The sequence below is a fragment of the Zootoca vivipara genome, chromosome 7 (assembly GCF_963506605.1).
Source record: "Zootoca vivipara chromosome 7, rZooViv1.1, whole genome shotgun sequence".
In the NCBI taxonomy this organism is placed as follows: Eukaryota; Metazoa; Chordata; class Lepidosauria; order Squamata; family Lacertidae; genus Zootoca; species Zootoca vivipara.
The window spans coordinates 44,483,719-44,503,823 of NC_083282.1; the positions used below are offsets into that span (position 1 = coordinate 44,483,719).

Genomic DNA, 20,105 nt, shown 5'->3' on the forward strand with positions numbered 1-20,105 from the left:
GAGAACTGCAATCATTCCAGCTGACAGCAGATGACTACCAATTATCATAAGGCAAGTTCCATGCATTTACATTTGGTTGAGTAGCCCTAACCTGACATGCTTCAAAATATATGGCAAGCATTCAAGTTCTTTTAGAAATTTCGTGTTAGCTGTTGAGGACATCCAGAAACGGAAGAGGCTTATTTAAAGACTAAACCACACTTTGCAAAAGAAGTTAACATTTCTACCACAAAACAGGGCAGTGATGAATACTGTGCTAAATGTAATGTGTGCCAACATAACATCTTTCACCAAATCTAACTGCTTAATAATCAACTGAATGTACAAGCATTCTGCATGTGTATACAGGGTGGGTGCCTCCTGCAAATTACTATTCCTTCCAGAGCTATTTACTAGTTAACACAGAATAATAAACTATCAGCTACTGCCACACTCTGGGTATAGCCTGCTACTGTGCATAATTATCTTCCCTATAATTATCATCATACAAATAACTGTGTGCAGAATCGCCTCTTAAAGTATATTCATTTTAAACATTTGTACTAAAAGGCACTGAAGAGTAATTTACTTTTTTTGTACTCAAGATAATTACCCTTCCATAACCATTGCTCATCACAAAGAGCTGAGGATGTCCTTGAAAACAGCAAATTTGGCTCAAATATTTCGACCAGAGATGCAGTTGTGCCTTAAAACTATAACATAGATGTTGAGAATACTGTCTCCCTATCCAGTTTCCCTCAAATTGTCACCCCAACTATCTATCTATCTATCTATCTATCTATCTATCTATCTATCTAGAGTACAAGCTTTACAATCTGTCTGCTGAGACTGTGTTTTACTAGAACTAATGGCCAGCATTTTATTGTAAGTTAATTTTAATTATTTTGTCATATACCAACAACTGCCCTGTGCTGAAGAATATGAAAATTTTAATATTGAACCATCTACTAGCTACTGTATATTTTGCAATTGTGTTTGTCCTCTATGCATAGGGACAACTCTAAAGATACTTAACCATCATTTTGCATGATATTTTCAATCAAGGAGCAGGTTATTGTCTATGCTGGGATACAACTGGACAACATTTTGAACCAGAATGGTTGTAGTTTTGCTTTTTAAAGAAGTAACTCTGCATCAAAGAACTATAGCCACAGTAAGTTGATTCAAGCTATATTTAGGTGAGTCGCAATGTGCTTTTCCCAACACATACCACCCTCTGAAAATGCTTAACATGGTGTGGAATACAGCTCACCTTAAGCGCCTCCAAGCCAAGCACCCTCAATTCTTATAGCTTCTCGAAGGAGAAGCAATTGATTTACTAACAGAAGTTTCAATTAACTTTGGACATTCTTATATAATCTGGGAATGCCAGGTAAGTACTAAGAGAAGGTCAAAGAACTCGCCATATAAAAAATTCTTCTTGCCAGGACATGACAGGCAACATGATATAAGGAACCTCTACTTACAACCACCTTACAATCTTATACCTTACAGCTTACAATCACAGATGTTCCAAGTTGTGACCATGGCAAACCCGGAAGTAACAGGCGGGTTTGCCACAGTTCGTGCATGTGCAGGGGCAGAGATTGTCGTTCGCGCCTGCGCAGAAGCGCGCAATTGCCGCCCGAGCCTGTGCACAATGGTGCCCCTCCCAGCAACCTGTTTTGCCATAAGGACGGGCCTCCGGAACAGACTGGTTGTGAGTAGAGGTTCCACTGTATTATATCTCAACAGAAGAGAAGTACAACAGAATAGATATATTTTCACCTGGTAATTCAGTTGACCAACTCTGATTCTCACCAAACATATATCGATACAAAGCTGTCAATAAGATATCTGTGTTGAGGTCATAAAGCACCACCTATGGAATTGATGCTGAATTCTCCACCACCACTAGTGGAAGGAGAAACTGAAGGCATTTGGGAGCTTGTAGTTACACTTGACAGGCATCACTTCCTAAAACTGTCAAACCAACATAGCCTTCATTTTAAATTAAGCAATGGGGACTATCACCTTGTACGTTAGCTATTTAAGAAGCTGCAAGGTTTGTCCATACTGAGTAAATGAATTTCTTTAATGAAAGGTCTTGCTGCTTCAAAACCTAGCAACTTAAGAAAGCCGAAACCCAGATTGTCAACTAGGTGATCAAAACCAGTGACTCTCTAACTCAAAGCCAATGTTTACATGACCAGGAAAACTTGCTCAATTTCAAAATCTTGGCTTTCGCTTCTGATTTGTTAGGAGAGAAACAAGCCACAAGCACTGGTTCATAGGTAACACTTAGCCAGTGCTGTGGTTTGTTTCCTCCTAATTCGGAAATGGGAGAAGCAGAGTAGGTGTGATTTCAGCAGTATGTACCAAATGCTGTTTGATCTCAGTAAGTCAAGGTTTGTTTCTTACCGCAGCTCACCATTATATACAAAGGGAACAAAAGTTGCCTTTCACACAGGTTTCTTCCTCCCGGACCAAGCAATTTGATTTCATTTTTTCTTTGAAATGTTATGAAAAAGAGTGAGGGAAACTGTAAAATCGAATTGTGTTGTTGCTATGTTCCTGGCTTGTGAAGTCGCTAGTATCAGCTGATGCTAAGGGCATTGGTTAAGTGGAATGCGTGCAATTTCGCAATTTCAAATAGGTGAGAAATAAATGGGTCTTTATTATGTTAAGGTTTTTATGTGAAAAAGCATGCAAGTGAAATATTAAAGAAGGAAAACGAACAAGTCAGAGGATTTTGTACAGACTTCATTCACCCCACCATGGCCAAGACAAACACTTTTCAGTAGTGGACTGCACGCTAGGTCTGATACACAATTATTTTCCTCAGCTGCTTTGTTAGAGTTTAGTAGAAAACAAAAAGCCTACAGGGTCGTTTACAAGGCAGGAATGATAATTAGCAATGCAGGAAAAATATTCCTTATTAAAATGAAAGGGACTCTCAAAGCAAGTGATGTAATCCTTTCTATTCAACCGAGACTTAATTAGACTGTCATTCACACTTTCATAATCTCAAGGATAGACTACTGCCATGTGCTCTACCATGGGCTGTCCTCAGTTGTCTGGAAGCTTCGGCTGGAGCAGAATGCAGCAGCTTCCCTCCTTGTGAAAATTTATCATAGAGAGATCACACACCACCTACAGGCTATGCCACCCCCCTATTATTTTCCAGGCATAAGTCAAGATGCTGGCTGTAACCTACAACATCCTCATACAGCACATACATGACCACATTTTGTCCTTTGTACCATCCTCACAGTAAGGTCAACTCAGCAACAGCAGCAGCAGCTAGTGCCACACTGCTTCTCCCACAACACCAATGATATTGTTGCTGACTGAGATGCTGTGTGGGCAGGGCTGCAGTGAGATTGTGGCTGTGTGGGCACACCAGCAGAGCCAGTCCAAGGCTCACACTGATAATAAGCAGAACAAAATAGAAAAACTGTAAGAACTTTGAGAATAAACTATTCAAGGCAGCTTCTAATACAGGCATCCCCAACCTGCGGCGCTCCAGATGTTTTGGCCTACAGCTCCCATGATCCCTAGCTAATAGGACCAGTGGTCAGGGATGATGGGAATTGTAGTCCAAAACATCTGGAGGGCCAAAGGTTGGGGATGCCTGTTCTAATTAAACACATATGTACTTAAATCATGTATTAGAAGACATAAGCAAATACTGTAATAAAACAGGTAGCCCACCCAAAATCAATATAATATTATCTAAGCATTCCAGTTTTTAACTGCTTATCAGCCTAAGTCATTAAGAACGATGGAAGAAGAATTTTAAAATAATTTTAGCAAGTGAAAGTATGTTTCTCTCCTTCGCCACTGCATTTCCTCTTTCTTTCTGACAGTAAGAGCTGCTTGACAGTGCAGCAGACTCCCACAAAAGTTGGTGGACTCTCCTTCCTTAGAGGATTTTAAGCAGAGGTTGCATGGCTCTCTCATGTATGATCTAGCAGAGATTCCTGCACTGCAGGGGGTTGGACTAGATGACCCTCAGAATCCCTTCCAATTCTACAATTTTGTGATTCTATGACAAACATTCTGATGTTCTTCAGTCTTTGGACTTTAAATTGGCATATCTCCCCCAGTAGATGGCACCATAGCATAATGCTTAGACAACTTGTGGTGAATTGCCATGTTCATACTTTAAAATGTCTTTTAATAATGCCTATAGGTGCAAAATGTTTTTAAAACCAGACAGAGGGCCTTCTCGGTAGTGGCACCCATCCTGTGGAACGCCCTCCCAGCAGATGTCAAGGCAATAAGTAACTATTTTACTTTTAGAAGACAACTGATGGCGGCCCTGTTTAGGGAAGTTTTTAATGTTTAATGCTGTACTTTTTGAATATTTGGTTGGAAGCCGCCCAGATGGGCGGGGTATAAATAATAAAATTATTATTATTATTATTATTATTATTATTATTATTATTATTATTATTATTAAAATAACTGAGAGTACGGAACCTTTTTCATAAGAATTATACTCAAACTGTTTTCAAAAGCATTAAATGAGTAGGAATTCTATCCTGTGCTATGCATACAAGAGCAGAACAGACTTCTACATGCACAATGGGGCTTCACTTTCTTTTTCTTCCCTGTAGTCCTCTATGACTACTCTGCTTTGCAGCAGATTTTTTTCTGAGGGGGGAAATGGGGGGCTGCAGTGAGAAGAGGAAGGTCAAGTCCCATTATGCAAGTAGAAGTCTGCTCGAACAATGCTGGATTACACCCAGTCTTATATAAACAAGATCTTGCAAGTGACAGCTTAAAGAACGAACAACTTTGTAAATCTTTAAACTGCAAGAAGATTTGCTACTGCAGGCTAACATGCTACCCTCTGGAATAAAAACATGAAGATCCACCCTATTAATAGTGGAGATCAACAATTTAAATCCTATTTTTCATTTAATCCAAAACTGTCAAAGTAAATATAAAAAATATACATACTTGTGTGTGTTTATTTACTTTCGGATACTCAAGTTGTCATTTTATTTTCTATGAACCACTTAGAATACAACGCATTTGTAGAAAATGCAATATATACATGAAGTAGTAAAACAATTATTTTTATTTATACACTCATTCAAAGGCAAAAAAGAATCTGGACCAATAAAAGCTTTTTGGCACTAAAACATTGTGCACACAAAACAACTTCCACAAGCACAATGGAACTTCCCCTCCAACTGCACCCCGCTCCAAATATGATCCAGAGCAGGCATAGGCAACCTCCTGCCCATGGGCTGCATGCGGCCCACGGAGGCCGTTTATCCGGCCCACAAGCCACCCAGTCACCGAGCCGCCCGCTCAGCAAGTCCCCGCACCACACCACGCTAAACCGGCACCACGTGGTGTGGGGAGTCACCGAGTGGTGCCAAAAATGGCATCTGCACACGCACAGAAGCAATTTCCAGCTTCTAGGCATGCCCAGATGCTAGAAATCACTTCTGCACAGGTCCAGATATGTGCGGAAGCGATTTCCGTTGCCACGCTGCCCATGCCCAGAAGCTGGAAATCGCTTCTGTGCATATCCAGGCATGCGCAGAAGCGATTTCCACTGCTGCGCTGCCCATGCCCAGAAGCTGGAAATAGCTTCTGCGCAAGTCCGACGCGTGTCCAGCCCATGGTCCAGCGTCAGTGGGAATGATCCGGCCCAGGGCTGAAAAACGTTGCAGATGCCTGATCCAATTAGGATACAAGGGATTTGAAGACTCACTGAAAAAGCAGATGTCCATTCATGCAATGTTTGATTCTTTCCTATAGCCCCAATCATTTAACACTAGTCCATCCAGTGTTCCAAGAAGTACAGCCCCTTATACTGTTACTGTCAATTTACCTATCTTAAATGGCTAAATCATACCTAAATCCCAAAAATTATTATCATTAAGTTTAATAGCCACCAATGAGGCATGCATTATTTAACAGAATGCACCATGAGCACACTAATAAGTACAAGTGTCAGCAAACTCCTGAATACATAATATATTTTCCAGCATGCTAGTGGGTCCACCAAAATTAAATCTGTTCCAAACAGGTCCTTTCGGAGTCTGCGCCCAGCACTAATATCATTTCTAGCAGAATTAGGCAAGCAAACATGGTGCACATAATATTACACACCAGGGCAAAACTGGCCTTACAACTCAGTCTCATTGCTGTCTCAAACCTCATTTTCCATAAAGTCTAACCATCACAAAAATATCATTCATGCTGTGAACACATCCATGTGAATGACATGCTCTTAGACATCTAGTAAGTAACCTAAATGGCAGAGCTCTTTGCCCACAAGGCTGATTTTGCCTCCTCTCTTATGGCGTTTTACCCTATGGCAAAGCTTTTATTTTGGTGTTTGGACAAGCTTGTGTTTTACTGGATAATTTTCTTTTTAAAATGATTCCTGTTTCTGTACTTCTGTGCTGTATGTACTTATATCTATTTTCATTATATTTTATATCTGAAATATTATTGTATTTTACAGATTTAATTGTTGTAAGCTGCACGTAGAGATTGTATATTAAATAGAAAGAAAGAAGTGGAAAGAGGCATGCCAGGGAGGGCATTATTCACTGCAAAATGGCTAGACTATTGCTACCACCTTGCACAAAAGTATAGGCCTCTTAAATCCTAGACTGCCCAAGAGCTTAATCCAGATTTAATGTGAGGACCAGACCAATTCTTCCAAGATCCAACGGGCATTTAAGGACATTAAGCCAATGACTGTGAAATGTAATCTGGATCTGGTATGAAGGATGTTCATCCCTACAAGCCCCATCCGACAAAAACAGTTTATTTTATTGATTTAATTTATATTCCATCTTACATCCAGGAGTTCAAGGTGGCATATATGGTTTTCCCCCTCCCCATTTTGACTTCACAGCAACTCTGTGAAGTATGTTAGCCTAAAAGACAGCGACTGGCCCAAGGTCAACCAATGAGCTTCATGGCTGAGACCAGATTGACCACTCTTGGGATTCTTGGGGTTAGTCCATGGGTAGCAACACAAGATGTACATAAATCAAGTATAAATTTGATAATGAGAAGATGAGAGGAACAATCAAAATGGTGTCAGATCTAAAAGCAAGGCATCCTCTTCTTAAAAACAAAAAACAAAACTTTGCTAATGAAATTGTAAAGTGCATCAAAACTTACCAATCCAGCTGTAAGTGAAGGAGCAGACTGTCCCAATGACTGGTTCCTCATGCGGACCAAATTGGATGATTCTCCAGATGGCTGCCATGCTGACTGGCCCACTCCACTGTGCATACTAGTGGATAAAGGAAGCAACTGCTTTCCTTTAACGAAAAAAGCAAAGCAAAACCTTCTTCACTTGGTGGCTCATTAGTTCATTTTACAATAATTTTTACAAAGAGTAACCAAAAATACCTTTTATGCAACAGCGTTAGATAATACATTTTTAACAATCTTTATCCAAAACCAAAACAAAGAAATTCTTGCCCAGGTAAATATACAGTTTGAACCTCTCTGAACCATTAATTTGCTTAACTGAAGAAACCTCTATCTAAGCAATTTGATGAATTGCACAAAACTTTACCTGACAATGAGCTGGCCAAACTACCTCTCCGAAGCTTGCAGTCATCTTGACTCAGTTGACGATGGATATTACTTTTGCCAGCTGAACCAGCTATGTCAGGGTTACTAAGCTTTCTGCAGCGCAAAGAAATTGGTTCCGCTGCAAGATTCTGAAACAAAAGCCAAAAGAGAACAGAATAAATTTTGATGGAAAAATTACTTATGCATTAACTTCTTGATGTATAACTTCAGACTTATCTTGGTTGTTTACTCAGAAGGAGAAGTCCTAAGTTCAGTGCAACTTACTTCCTAATAAAAATTGCTCAGGGTTGCAGCCATAAAATTATCAAGTTATTATTGCAACACAAATTATGGCCAAATTTCCTTAATATAAAAGATGTCACATTGATGGCTTAATTAAACACTTTTTTAAAAATCTACTGTTCCCTCATCACTCACAGACAAGCTATGATCTGAAGAGACTTTTCAAGAAATATCTAGATTCACAAAATTTCATGGGTTGGATCCAGACTTCACCTTCTATATACAGAAAAGGATTCTTCTGTCCATGGCAGGCTTTTAACCTAGCAGAGGAACCCTATTGGTGGAGAAGGCTCCCAAACTGTTCCAATGGGCACCCCATACACTTTGGAACAGCGTGTGAGGTGGCTCTGGAGACTAGTGGGAGAGGAATCTGCAAAAATCAGCTCCCTGTGTTCTCCACCAGCAGGATCCTTGGCCAAGCAACACTCTGGTGATAATGGTCTGCATCAAATTCCCCGTGTTTACTACAAGAAAGGTTTAAATCTACTTTCTAATAGCAAAATATTCTACTTGCTCTATTTAGAGAAAAACAAAGCAAAAAAACTGTAACTATAACTGTAACTGTAACTGTAACCCATTAAGGGAAACCAAGTTAGAATTCCAGGGTATTTTCATGCTAATTTCACACCAGCAACCTTATTAGAAGCAAAATACAATCACAGTCACATTATACTATAAATATGTATTCTTGCTATAAATGCATTAAGATAGATTCATAAAAAGCAGTAAACAACTCCAGTTAGTACCCTACTATTTTAGACATCCATTCATATTATAAATTGACAATAAAGGTTAAAGAGCATTTAAAAACATCTCATATAGCATATTTCAGCCAAAGGGACAGCACACATGCTTACAAATACCTCGGTTTAAGTACACAATTGGTTCCGGAAGTCTGTACTTAACCTGAAGTGTACTTAACCTGAAGCGAACTTTCCCATTGAAAGTAATGGAAAGTGGATCTGCGGAGTACTTAAACTGAAAATACTCAAACCGAAGTGTACTTAAACCGAGGTACGACTGTACTGCAACTGTACAGCACGAAGTAGTAGACTGATTTCATGACAAATAAGCAACCAAGGCATGCATAGAACACTGCATAACAGAAAGCAGCCTAGATGGTAACAGACACCAGTGCAGATACCTATAGGAGTAGTAGATAAGTATCATGGACTCTTTTGAATCCACTGTATATAGACATGTTCTCTGATACCACCACCAGTGGCTGCCACACGTTTCTCTAGGAAAATCAATTTGACATAACAAACTTAACTCTTACCCCGAATAAGAACAGCTGACATGAGCTATGTCCCCCACCACCACCATACTAAAAACATTACAACTTCCATCAATCAAATACCCCATATGACAATGTCAACTGTCATGAGCACTAGGCATTTCAAATATATTCAAGAGAGGAAAAGGAAGGTAAAAGTGGCACTAAAATGCCTACCTACTTTCCAAGTGAAATCTAAATCTATTACACTATGTACAGTGGGGGGGGGGAGAGTATTTGAAACCCAGAAGATTCAAAGTCACAATTCTGAATTATGTCTCCCCCTGCTCAATTTAAACCACTTAGCATAAGTCATTCCTAGACAGAATAGAATATTGCCTGCACCCTTAGAAGAGTAAATAATTGTTTAGCTTCTACTATATCTCAGGAGAATTTAAAATCTATGAATATTTTATCAAAAGCTTTGAATTTTCATTTGTTCCTTTAAATATGTATATAATTAATTAGAAATAAAAAGTACTGTTCAATGCTATAAGTTATTAAATTGTGTTTATTTTTATTAACTCACTCTTATATATTTAGTTCCATCATATTTTCAGATATAGTCACACTTATTTAGGTAAACAAATAGGGCCATCACAAAGGGCACAGAGACCATAAATACACCACTGCCTGTAAGTTCACAATCTGTCCATTAAAAAAAATTGTAAGGTTCAGAGTCTCTTTTAAAGCACATGTTAGAATATAGATGCTTTCAAATCTTCCTCCACAGCACATGAGAGTTGCAATTCTGTGCATTTTAATAACATATTCTGTCTGTATTATTTAGCTTTTCCCATGCTAAAACAAGAATACACTGAGGCAGATAATTTAAGAAAATTAAAGTTGTATCCAAAGTAGTGCTTTGTAGAGGTTGCATCAGCACAAGGATTTCTTATTGCACAACATCACATTCTCTCCTTCTCCCACACACCCCCTAGGCATTTTCCCACCCTTCCAGAACAAATGTGGGGAGAATACAGGGTCCACACAGGGGGAGGAGAGGGTAGATCCATTGCAAAATCCTTGCACTAACAGTATGTTGTTGTTGTTGTTGTTACAGGTAGGTAGCCGTGTTGGTCTGGGTCGAAGTAAAATAAAAAAAATTCCTTCAGTAGCACCTTAAAGACCAACTAAGTTTTTATTTTGGTATGAGCTTTCATGTGCATGCACACTTCTTTGGATTGTTGTTGTTGTTTAGTCGTTTAGTCGTGTCCGACTCTTCGTGACCCCATGGACCATAGCACGCGAAGAGTCGGACACGACTAAACGACTAAACAACAACAACAACAATCCAGTTCACACATACTGTTAGTGCAACCACCTGTTAAAACAAAGTCTGGTGTAGTATTTTATCTACAGTAACTTACATGACACACACACAGCCATCACATTGGGAAGTGGAGATGGGATGGCAGACAGGAGGGTCCTAAATGATATTCTGGTAGAAAAGAAAAACTGCTCCTAGCCATTCAAAGGGAACCATCTTGCTCCCCACCCTTGTGGGGTGAGGAGGCTTTTGGACCCCCAGGTGCAATTCCCCCCCTAAGCAAATTAATAGGAGAACATCTCCCTTGGTTGACTCTTTTTCAGAGAGTCCACATCTCTGGCTATTATGGCGATAACTGCTTCTGGAATGCAAAATCTCTGAAGGAGCCCCAAGCGTGGAATTTTGACTTCCCCTTAAGTAGTGTTCCAGGTGCAGTGTGTTATACTGTACATGGTTCCTCAATCACTGTGCAAAGAAAGGTAAGATGCATGCACATTTTCCACTTCTGTTTACCTTAAGTTGCAAGGTATTTGAACCAGGAGCCTCTTGATTTGTAGCAGAGTTTCACAGCCACTAAATTACACCGGCTCTAGTTAGTAAAAACAGTAGCAGATCTTTTGAAAATATAATAGAAGGAGTATACAAGAAAGGGGGCCAGCCTTACAGCCGTCCAATCTGTTTGGCTGGAGCGGGTAGCAATTGTACCAGCGGAGGATTTGAGTGGGCAAACTATCCGTCTATGCCAGGGGTCCCCGAACTTACCCGGCTTTGGGCCGGATGCCCACCACACTGATTGCGTGGTGGGCCGGAGGGTGGGGGAGCGCGTGCGGGGGCGCGGGAACGTGCGACTGCGCACACCCATGCGCATATGCTATTTCTGGCACACTCCTGACCTGGAAAGCGCCGGAAACAGCTTGTGAGTATGTGCAGAAGCCTCCTCCAACCCTGAAGTACACCAGAAATGACGCTTGCGCGTGCACACAAACTATTTCCGGCGCTTTTCCGGGTTGGAAGCCGGCAGCCGCGCCGCACCAGTAAGAGCAGGCGGTGGCAGCGAGCAGCAGGGGTCCCCGGGGGCCGCATAAAAGAGCCTTGGGGGCCGTATGTGGCCCCCGGGCCGTAGTCTGGGGACCCCTGGTCTATGCTGTGTGAGCAAAGTTGCAAAGTAGCTCTTTAAGGATAGAACAGTTACAAGAACTACACTTTAGGAAAGCACATCACTGTATCAACATTTCATTGGCCTCCACAGTCACTTACGGACCCATTGTTAAAACTGTGTTTATGGAAGACAAACTTACTCCGCTACGAGTGATTGCCAAAGGAGGAGGAGGTGCAACATTAGTCACCTCTTCAGGGAAGAGAGGAGCTAGTAACAAAGGTGAGAGCACAGAAGAGGAATATGACAGGCGGTACTCAAACACTCCTTGCAAACACTTGCAAGACTAAACTAAAATGACATCCTGAACTTGCCATATGGAACAGCACCAGCTGGTTCTACACCCTTACTTTTCAAATTTCCCAACAATCTTTAACTGCCCTAAAATTAGGACAAAGCACCAATGGAAAGCACTTGGCTCCATATTGATAACCCTCAATCTAGCACTTAAAGGGCTGCCAGATCAGATTCTCATTTTCAACACAATACTCCACTAGAGTTGCGTAACACCCATTCATTTCACAGTTGTGAAATCCAAGAGTGGGAACAGTACCAGTGCAGAAGTGTCAATGGCATTTGTTGTCCCAACACTGAGAATCAATCTCAATAGACCTAAGGATACACAGAGACTCTTACGAGAAATTTCAGAGGCTCAAAATTATAGGTTCTATTGATATATGCTTTTTTTCTGGTCAAGTTATAACACAACATTTTTTAAACCTTCATAAGCAGAAATACTTACTTTAGTGTGGTTGTGACAACAGTTTCTGGCAAAAAAAAGCAAACCTCAAGAACCAGATAAGTAAAACTTTGCAAATACAACTGTAGCTCTATATTTAATGCAACTCAAATTAACTTTAAAGTGCAATACAGTATACACATTTCAGATGCTGAAAATGGCTTAAGTATGTTAGTATACAGTATTCTATTACACAAAAAAAACTTAAGCCTTCAATTTTCTAGCCCCAACGAATAGTTCATTTCAAATTCTTGAGTTCTAGACTTATTGGTTGTGAAGAAACATGAAAACATGCCAAACCTTTGATTCGCTTGAGAAGAAAGGGCATTTTCCGCTTAGCGTGCAAAATGACAAAATACCCAGAACTATTAACTGTCATCACAGCCATTTCTATTTAGGACTAAACACGATTTTTGTGAGCTTCATTTTTCATAGCTAAAAATGACATTTCATGAGCGCCCCCCCCCCAAAAAGCAGTGTACTCTAAGAAGGAACAGGGGAAATTGGGAATCTCCCTAGCCTTGGCAGAGCCCTTGCAAAAAGAAAAGGAAGATCTTGCTGGGCCCCGCTTATTACTGCTATTCCCCTTACTTAAAATGTCTGCTGCAGCTGCTGTAAGGGAAATAACCCCCACCCCAAGACATACAGAACACAAGCCATGTCCTTTCTTGGCAAGAGAAGAGGTGGATCTCACTGCAAAATGAAGACACACTCCAAACACATCTGCAGCAAATGAAGTAACATTCCCTTCCCTCCTGCTGCCCCCAAATATCACTAAAACTCAGAGCCCCTTTGCAAGGGCCCATTTGGACTCAACCCTACTTCTTATGGAAATGACTAGAGCAAGCATGTCAAACCTGCGGCCCTCCAGATGTTTTGGCCTACAACTCCCATGATCCCTAGCTAACAGGACCAGTGGTCAGGGATGATGGGAATTGTAGTCCAAAACATCTGGAGGGCCAAAGTTTGGGGGTGCCTGGACTAGGGTATCTACTTTATATGCAGAATGTCCCAGGTTCCCCAGGTAGGGCTGAGAGAGAAACCTGTCTGAACCCCTAGAGCAGAGCTTTCCAAACTTTTCATGTTGGTGACACACTTTTTAGACATGCATCATTTCGTGACACAGTAATTCAGTTTTACTAGCAAACCGGAGGTTAAACTAACCCCTTTCCAGCCCTGGGAGAAGCATTTGCACGACACACCTACATGCTGCAGCTGACACACTAATGTGTCGCTACACACAGTTTGGAAAGCTCTGCCCTAGAGAGCCACTGCAATACTAAGCCAGATGGGCCAGTGTTCTGACTCAGTATACCACAGCTTCTGCATCACTATGTCCCTGTGGTTTCTGCAATCATATGCAGCAGTCCAATTAATGTGTAGCTCATCAGCCAATTTCCAAAGAACTTTGCAGTTACTCTGTCCATATTAACCATTCCAAAGCCCATTTGTTCTCCTTCAGTACTGATCTAATTAAGACAAAGAGTAAATACTTTTCACTTCCGGTCTACCGCCAGCGCTGTGCGGCGACATTTACCTCGAGCTCTGAGGGAACGGGCTTCGAGAGGGGAAGGGGAGAGCCCTGAGAGCGATGCAGCCCCCGAAAGAGCTCCAGATAGAGCGTTCTGGAGACGAAGAGCTCGGCAGAGCCCGAAAAAGCGACCCCTTTACTCCCCGGTAAGCCCTAGTAGGAGCTCCGGTGCCAGTGGGGTGTCGCGGGCCATCGAGCGCCATTGTTACCCTCTGGAAGTGAAGCTCCGAGCCGGCAGCAGAGAACGGTGGATTGTTCCCAAAGAAAAAGAACTGACATTGGGCATCGTGAGTAAAAAGTTCGATTGGCTCTATAATTTTAAAGAATTGGTCACAGTGGGAGATTCTAAAAACGGAAGTCGGTCTCCCACATTGATTATGCTGTGATGCAGTAACCTGACCCCCAGCTGGAAAAGTGAAAGGAAGCAATCAATTTACCAGGAATTGGACTTTTAAAATGCTCCCCTGAAGCAGGCTTGGGGGAGAGAGGTTTGAACTGATGTAAATTGCCTGCAAGACTTTTAAGAAAGTTAAAAATCCCCCAGGATCTAGTTTCCTGGAGAGATCAGTGAATGGATTTATAATTTTGTTGTTATCAAGCCTGGATTATTTCATTGACAATTGGATTGGATTAATTTATAAGGAGATATTGAAGAGGTGTTTAAGACTGTGAATTAGAATTTGGAGCTATAAATGAAAGAATTAAAATGGAGTGGAATAGCCAGAACTGGACTTAAAATGGTGTCTACTTGGAAATTTGATTCCTGCCACTTCCGGATTTGTTATCTTCTGTTTTCCCATGGGATCTGAGAAGGCAAGACCAATGGCAGACTCAACATCATCACAAGACTTATAGTGGCAAAATATTTATTTGGAACTTTTGGACATTAAAGATGAACTAGTCAAGAATAATAAGCAATTGCGACAAATTAATAAACAATTAAGTGCTGCAAGGTGCAGCATGGAAAATGATGTGGAAAGAGAAGAGACCTGTTCTGAGGAATTAGAGGCAAAATCACAAATGACAGACAGTATTAATAATTTGGAAGAACTTAAAAGTTGCAAAGGAGAGGAGGAAGAAGGCTGGCAGAATGTCCCACAAGTGGGAGATGTGGAACAGAATTTGGATCTGAATAAAGAACTCCTCAAGGGAGAACCAGGGGGGACTATTGCACTCCCAGTGAGAGAGGGAGTACAAGGAAATCTCTGGGAAAATGGGAAGGAAGGAGGGTGTTGGGAAGCAGTAAGAGAAGTGTGGAAACAGCAGAGTTGCTTTAAAAAATATTGGTGGAAGCTTTCGGAAAGGGTGGGAGTGGGTTAAAAAGGTTAATTGTGTGATTTTAGGCTGGATTGATTGAAAAAGTCCGACACTGGTAGGAAATATGGAATTCGCTGAGACATCTGGGAAATCTGGGTCGAGGGGAAGGGGGGATGAATTGCTATTAGATTGTATATAAAGATTCTGAGTGATGAGGAAATATTAAAATGGAGTTTCATTGCTGGTAAAAATTTAAGCTAAGGGGCGATATAATTAATAGAATATAAGGATATTAAAAATGAATTTATAGATAAAATTGAATGGTGATAATTAGAGAGGAAATTTTAATTAAATTTTTTTAATATTGTGAAAACTGCTTTATGATTAATTGAAATAGGGAATCAATAAGGGGGGAATCGGGGAAGTCTATAATGTTATGAAGATTTTGTAAGATTATTAGATTTTTTCTTCTTTTTTTCTTTTTCTTTTCCTGTGTTTTTTCTTTTTTTCTTTTTTGTATTTTGTATTTTTTGTCGCTGATTGTTTTTTCATGTGTGTAAAATGAATAAAGATGAATTTTTAAAAAAGAGTAAATACTTTTGCTCAGTTTTATTCAGAATTAATTTGCAGGTTCATTTACCATACTACAACCAGAGTGGCGGGGGGGAGAGGGGAGAGATGGTCCTATTCAACAGGGGGCACAATTAGTGATAAGTTGCCTAAAGTCAAATGCTACTGAAAAACTTTCAGCTGCTTGTTTTTCACAGATTATTGCTTTTGTGTGCAGCTGTAGTGTTAAGTGACTTTGCAAAACCTTAACTTCAAAGTACTGTAGTCTTATCACAGACACCAAATAAGAGGCTTCCTGCTTTCCACTTCTAATTATTAAAGTTCTCAGGGTGGCTTCACACAATGTAACACACAGTACCAATCAATGGATGACTATATACCGGTACTATCTCCAAGATCAGCATGTCTCTGGATACCAGATCCTGGGAAACAGCAGGAAGGACTCAAAGTCCTTATGTTCTGCTTGTGGGCTTTTCAGACAACTGGTTGGCCACTGTGAGAAACAGGAAGCAGGACTAGAATAACCTTTGATCTGATCCAGCAGGGCTGTATAGAAGGCAAGTTACATGAATGCACTCATGTTTCCAAATGTTATTATCCCGTTGGCCAGATGCAACTCCTGCAAGCGAGATGTGCAGGTTATCTTTTTTGATACGACAAGATAGATATATATTCCAAACTTTTTAGGATATTATTACGGTATTGATCTCAGAACAGCCCAGAAGGGTTTATATGTATATATAAGTAGCAGATTATCTATTATATTTATGTTGTTGTTGTTGTTGTCATTTAAAATTGTATACCACCCTTTATCCATAAATCTCAGGGCGGTACAGAACATAAATCTAGCTCCCCTTACGCTTGTGGTTTACTAATTAGGCATACAGGCTATGTGAAACAAGATCTACCGCACTTCATGAGAGGTAGTATTCACCAAAAAAAACTACAGATACCGTAGTTTGAACTACATAGTTTGCTATTTTTTAAAAGTGTGTATCACCAGCCAAACCACTCTTATAAAATCCAGCTGGACCTATCAGGAAGTCTGATTCTTTGCCAATTAATCCAACTGTGTCAGTCATTATACCATGGCAGAGTTTTTTCAGAGGCCCTAGAAGCTGTAGAAAGGATAGGTTTTTCCCCCTGCTGTTAACATTTTGGGCTTCGTTCTCTCCTTATTTTTTCTATTTTGCCACCTCTCCTTTCCATTTTCATATCAATACCAGTTGCTTCCTCTCATACTAATAATATTCAAGTTGCAGATTTAATGAAATTACTAAAAACTTTCAGATGCTATTTATTTGAAAAATGTATAGGCTTCTAGACATTTGCAAATACCATACAATACTTCAATGCAAAATATCACACAATAAAAAATACAAGAAACAAAGCAGATAAAAGCAGTTTTTCAAAATAAACCTGATAGTGCCCATTAATTACAGGAATGAGAGACCTGCTCTTCCACAACACTTCAATCATTTTCTTACTATAATTCCTAAAGGGGAGGTGCATATAAGCAAATACCAGTATGTCGGGAATGTGCATCTGGAAGCTGTGATCCTTGAAACCTTTAGACATGAACATTCTGTATTTTTGTACATCATCTTCCCTGCAGTCATTAAGAGGAAAGGAATAGTCATTGTGCTGTGGAAATGCAAGAACCCTATGAAGTAGCTAATCGAGTTCAAAAATTGGCAAGTATACAGCCAGTGACATCTCCAAAAAGGAGATCTTGTTTCTTTTATTTTTATCTAAACAATTTATATACTGCTTAACTTCAGTTGTCTCTAAGCCACTCTTCAACACATTCAGCAGTAGTCACTGATAACAGGCTAGGCAGCTCAGTGAAAAGGCATGATAGTACTTGTCTTCAGACATTGTTAATCAGGGAGAAGTTAACATTTATTTATTTAAATATTTATAGGATGCACTTTGATATAAAATATCACAAGGTGGTAGACAACCTAAAAAGAAAATCATGTGAAAATTATGTAAAAGGTGCAGTGGTGATGTCCTATCTCCACCTCCCTCATCACCATTCAACACTCCAACACCTTGGAGGGCAACCTTGGGAAGCAGGCTATCTTTTGTACTCATAAAAGCCCCTGCACATTTTGAAAATCCAACTTTCCAGTGCTTTACTGCACACACAGGGAGCTTCCACAAGTACAGAAGGCTCTCTACTTTATAAAGTTGCCCTCCACATATTGGATGATATATTCTTTTTGATGGGGGGGGAGGCAAGGTAAAGGTAAAGGACCATAGAATCATAGAGTTGGAAGAGACCACAAGGGCCATCCAGTCCAACCCCCTGCCAAGCAGGAAACACCATCAAAGCATTCTTGACATATGCCTGTCAAGCCTCTGCTTAAAGACCTCCAAAGAAGGAGACTCCACCACACTCCTTGGTAGCAAATTCCACTGCCGAACAGCTCTTTCTGTCAGGAACTTCTTCCTAATGTTTAGGTGGAATCTTCTTTCTTGAAGTTTGAATCCATTGCTCCATGTCCGTTTCTCTGGAGCAGCAGAAAACAATCTTTCTCCCTCCTCCATATGACATCCTTTCATATATTTGAACATGGCTATCATATCACCCCTTAACCTTCTCTTCTCCAGGCTAAACATACCCAGCTCCCTAAGCTGTTCCTCATAAGGCATCGTTTCCAAGCCTTTGACCATTTTGGTTGCCCTCTTCTGGACACGTTCCAGCTTGTCAGTATCCTTCTTGAACTGTGGTGCCCAGAACTGGACACAGTACTCCGTTAGGTCCAATCACTACCATGCTAATCCCTATTGCCCCCTTTGTATGACACCTCTCTTCAGATGTTACTAATTAGGAGTAAGTTATCAACCATAGCTGGATTCACACATTAGCCTAATTGCCAGTCTGCCACAAGGTATTTGGTGGTGTTTGGCATTGGACCATACCTAAGAAATGATAGACAGGCAGGGCCATTGCTGTAAAAATGCAGCATATAAACTGCATATGCTGTACATATAAGCACATAGCTAAAAGATCTAAATGAAACTCCTACCCCATAACAGGACCATTTATATGCAGTCTGCACCCTCCTTCCCACCAGCCCACTAACAGCAACAGGTGATAAGATCACATTTGGCAAAGTAATGAATGTATATAAACTTCCTCAGGACAGCTCCAGATCTCTTAACTACTAGCGGTAACAAAGGATTGCTCATCCCATGTTCATATCTTCTCACATATTCTTATTACAGAAAATGACGCAGAGTAGCAAACTGAAGGACAGCAGGATGGAATTGAACATGCCTCGCTGCCCATTGACTAAAATGGTACCTACATGCAATCAAGAAAATAGGCACAAGTACAGACTTATGGAAAGTAGGCCATCCAAAGGAATAACCAAAGGTCCAGGCTACTAAAGACAGAATCCCTTTTCCATATGCGTACGTAATATTAGCCTGTCAAAGCAACAGAGACCATAAAGATTTAAGAGATCTTTTCACTTTTTACTGGAGCATCAGGATTGCTCGACACCAGTAGCACAGGCGATCTTCACTGATTCTCCTGCTGCCCAAAGTACAGTTTAGGAAATACCCCTTCCCCTCAAGCCTCTGGAAGGCTGTGCCTAGAATAGCATACCCTCCCACAACACAGAACCGCTCATCGACCACAACATGACCCTTCTCTCCCCAATTCTCGCATGCCCTCTCTTGCAGCGACCAAGTGCCAGGGCTGTGAGCATCCCATGCCCCCCAAACCCCGCTATCTGAACATGCCTCCGAAAGCAAAACTGCAAACGACGCCTCTGGACTCCCCTTTTCGCGGACCTCCAGTTTAAACAGACCAGCCACCCAGGAGACAGAAGAACACACTGCAATCGCAGTACCTTCTCGGGCGGTTCCCTGCAGGCTGCGCCAGCCCGACCCGCTTCTTCCGCCTCCTTCCTAGGACCCGCCGCGTCTACGGGGCCCCGGACGGGCTGCTCCATCCTCCTGGGGACCTGAAGAGCGGAGGGCCCCGCTTTGTCCCCCCGGGAGCGGCCCTTCCTCATGATGGGCAGCGGCGGCGGCACTTTCTTAGCGCGGGGGCTCGCAGCCTAAGCAGCCGGCCATGGCTGCGGAGGAGGGCGGCGGGGTTTGCGAGGGCGCTGGGAAGCACCTCAGGCAGCGCAACCTGCCTCCCGCGCGGACATCCCCACTCTCCTGCCAGAGGCGAGCACGCCGGGCACTGCGGCAATCCCGCCCCCTCAGCCACGTATCGCGAGAGGTGGGGCCACCGGCGCGCGAGGGCGTTCTAAGGGGCCGGCAGTGCGTCGGAGCCGAAGAAGCGAAGTTCGCCGCGAGGTGGGAGGAGCCACAATGCAGGGGGCGGGGAGACGGAAAGGCGAGGGAAGACGCGTCGCGGAACAGCTGGGGGGAGCGGGGGCGATGCGCAATGCATGATGGGGTACATGGAGCAGTGCTGTATAAGTGCAAGGC

General features: G+C 41.6%; 1 protein-coding gene across 4 annotated transcripts in view; it reads right to left on the minus strand.

Moving 5' to 3' along the window:
• MAST2 (microtubule associated serine/threonine kinase 2) overlaps window positions 1-19,863 on the minus strand; it is a 143,644-nt gene extending 123,781 nt beyond the window's left edge. For 3 of the 4 annotated variants that reach the window (XM_035133526.2, XM_035133527.2, XM_035133525.2), the window contains exons 1-3: window positions 19,514-19,863; window positions 7,547-7,694; window positions 7,144-7,286 (exon numbers count right to left, since the gene is read on the minus strand). In XM_035133526.2, coding sequence (XP_034989417.1) covers window positions 7,144-7,286; window positions 7,547-7,694; window positions 19,514-19,678 — 456 coding nt within the window. In that variant the 5' untranslated portion in view covers window positions 19,679-19,863. Of the gene's footprint in view, window positions 1-7,143; window positions 7,287-7,546; window positions 7,695-8,992; window positions 9,379-19,513 lie in introns of those variants that run through there. The other variant, XM_035133529.2, reaches the window with a different exon arrangement.
• Between the last annotated feature and the right edge of the window lie 242 nt (window positions 19,864-20,105).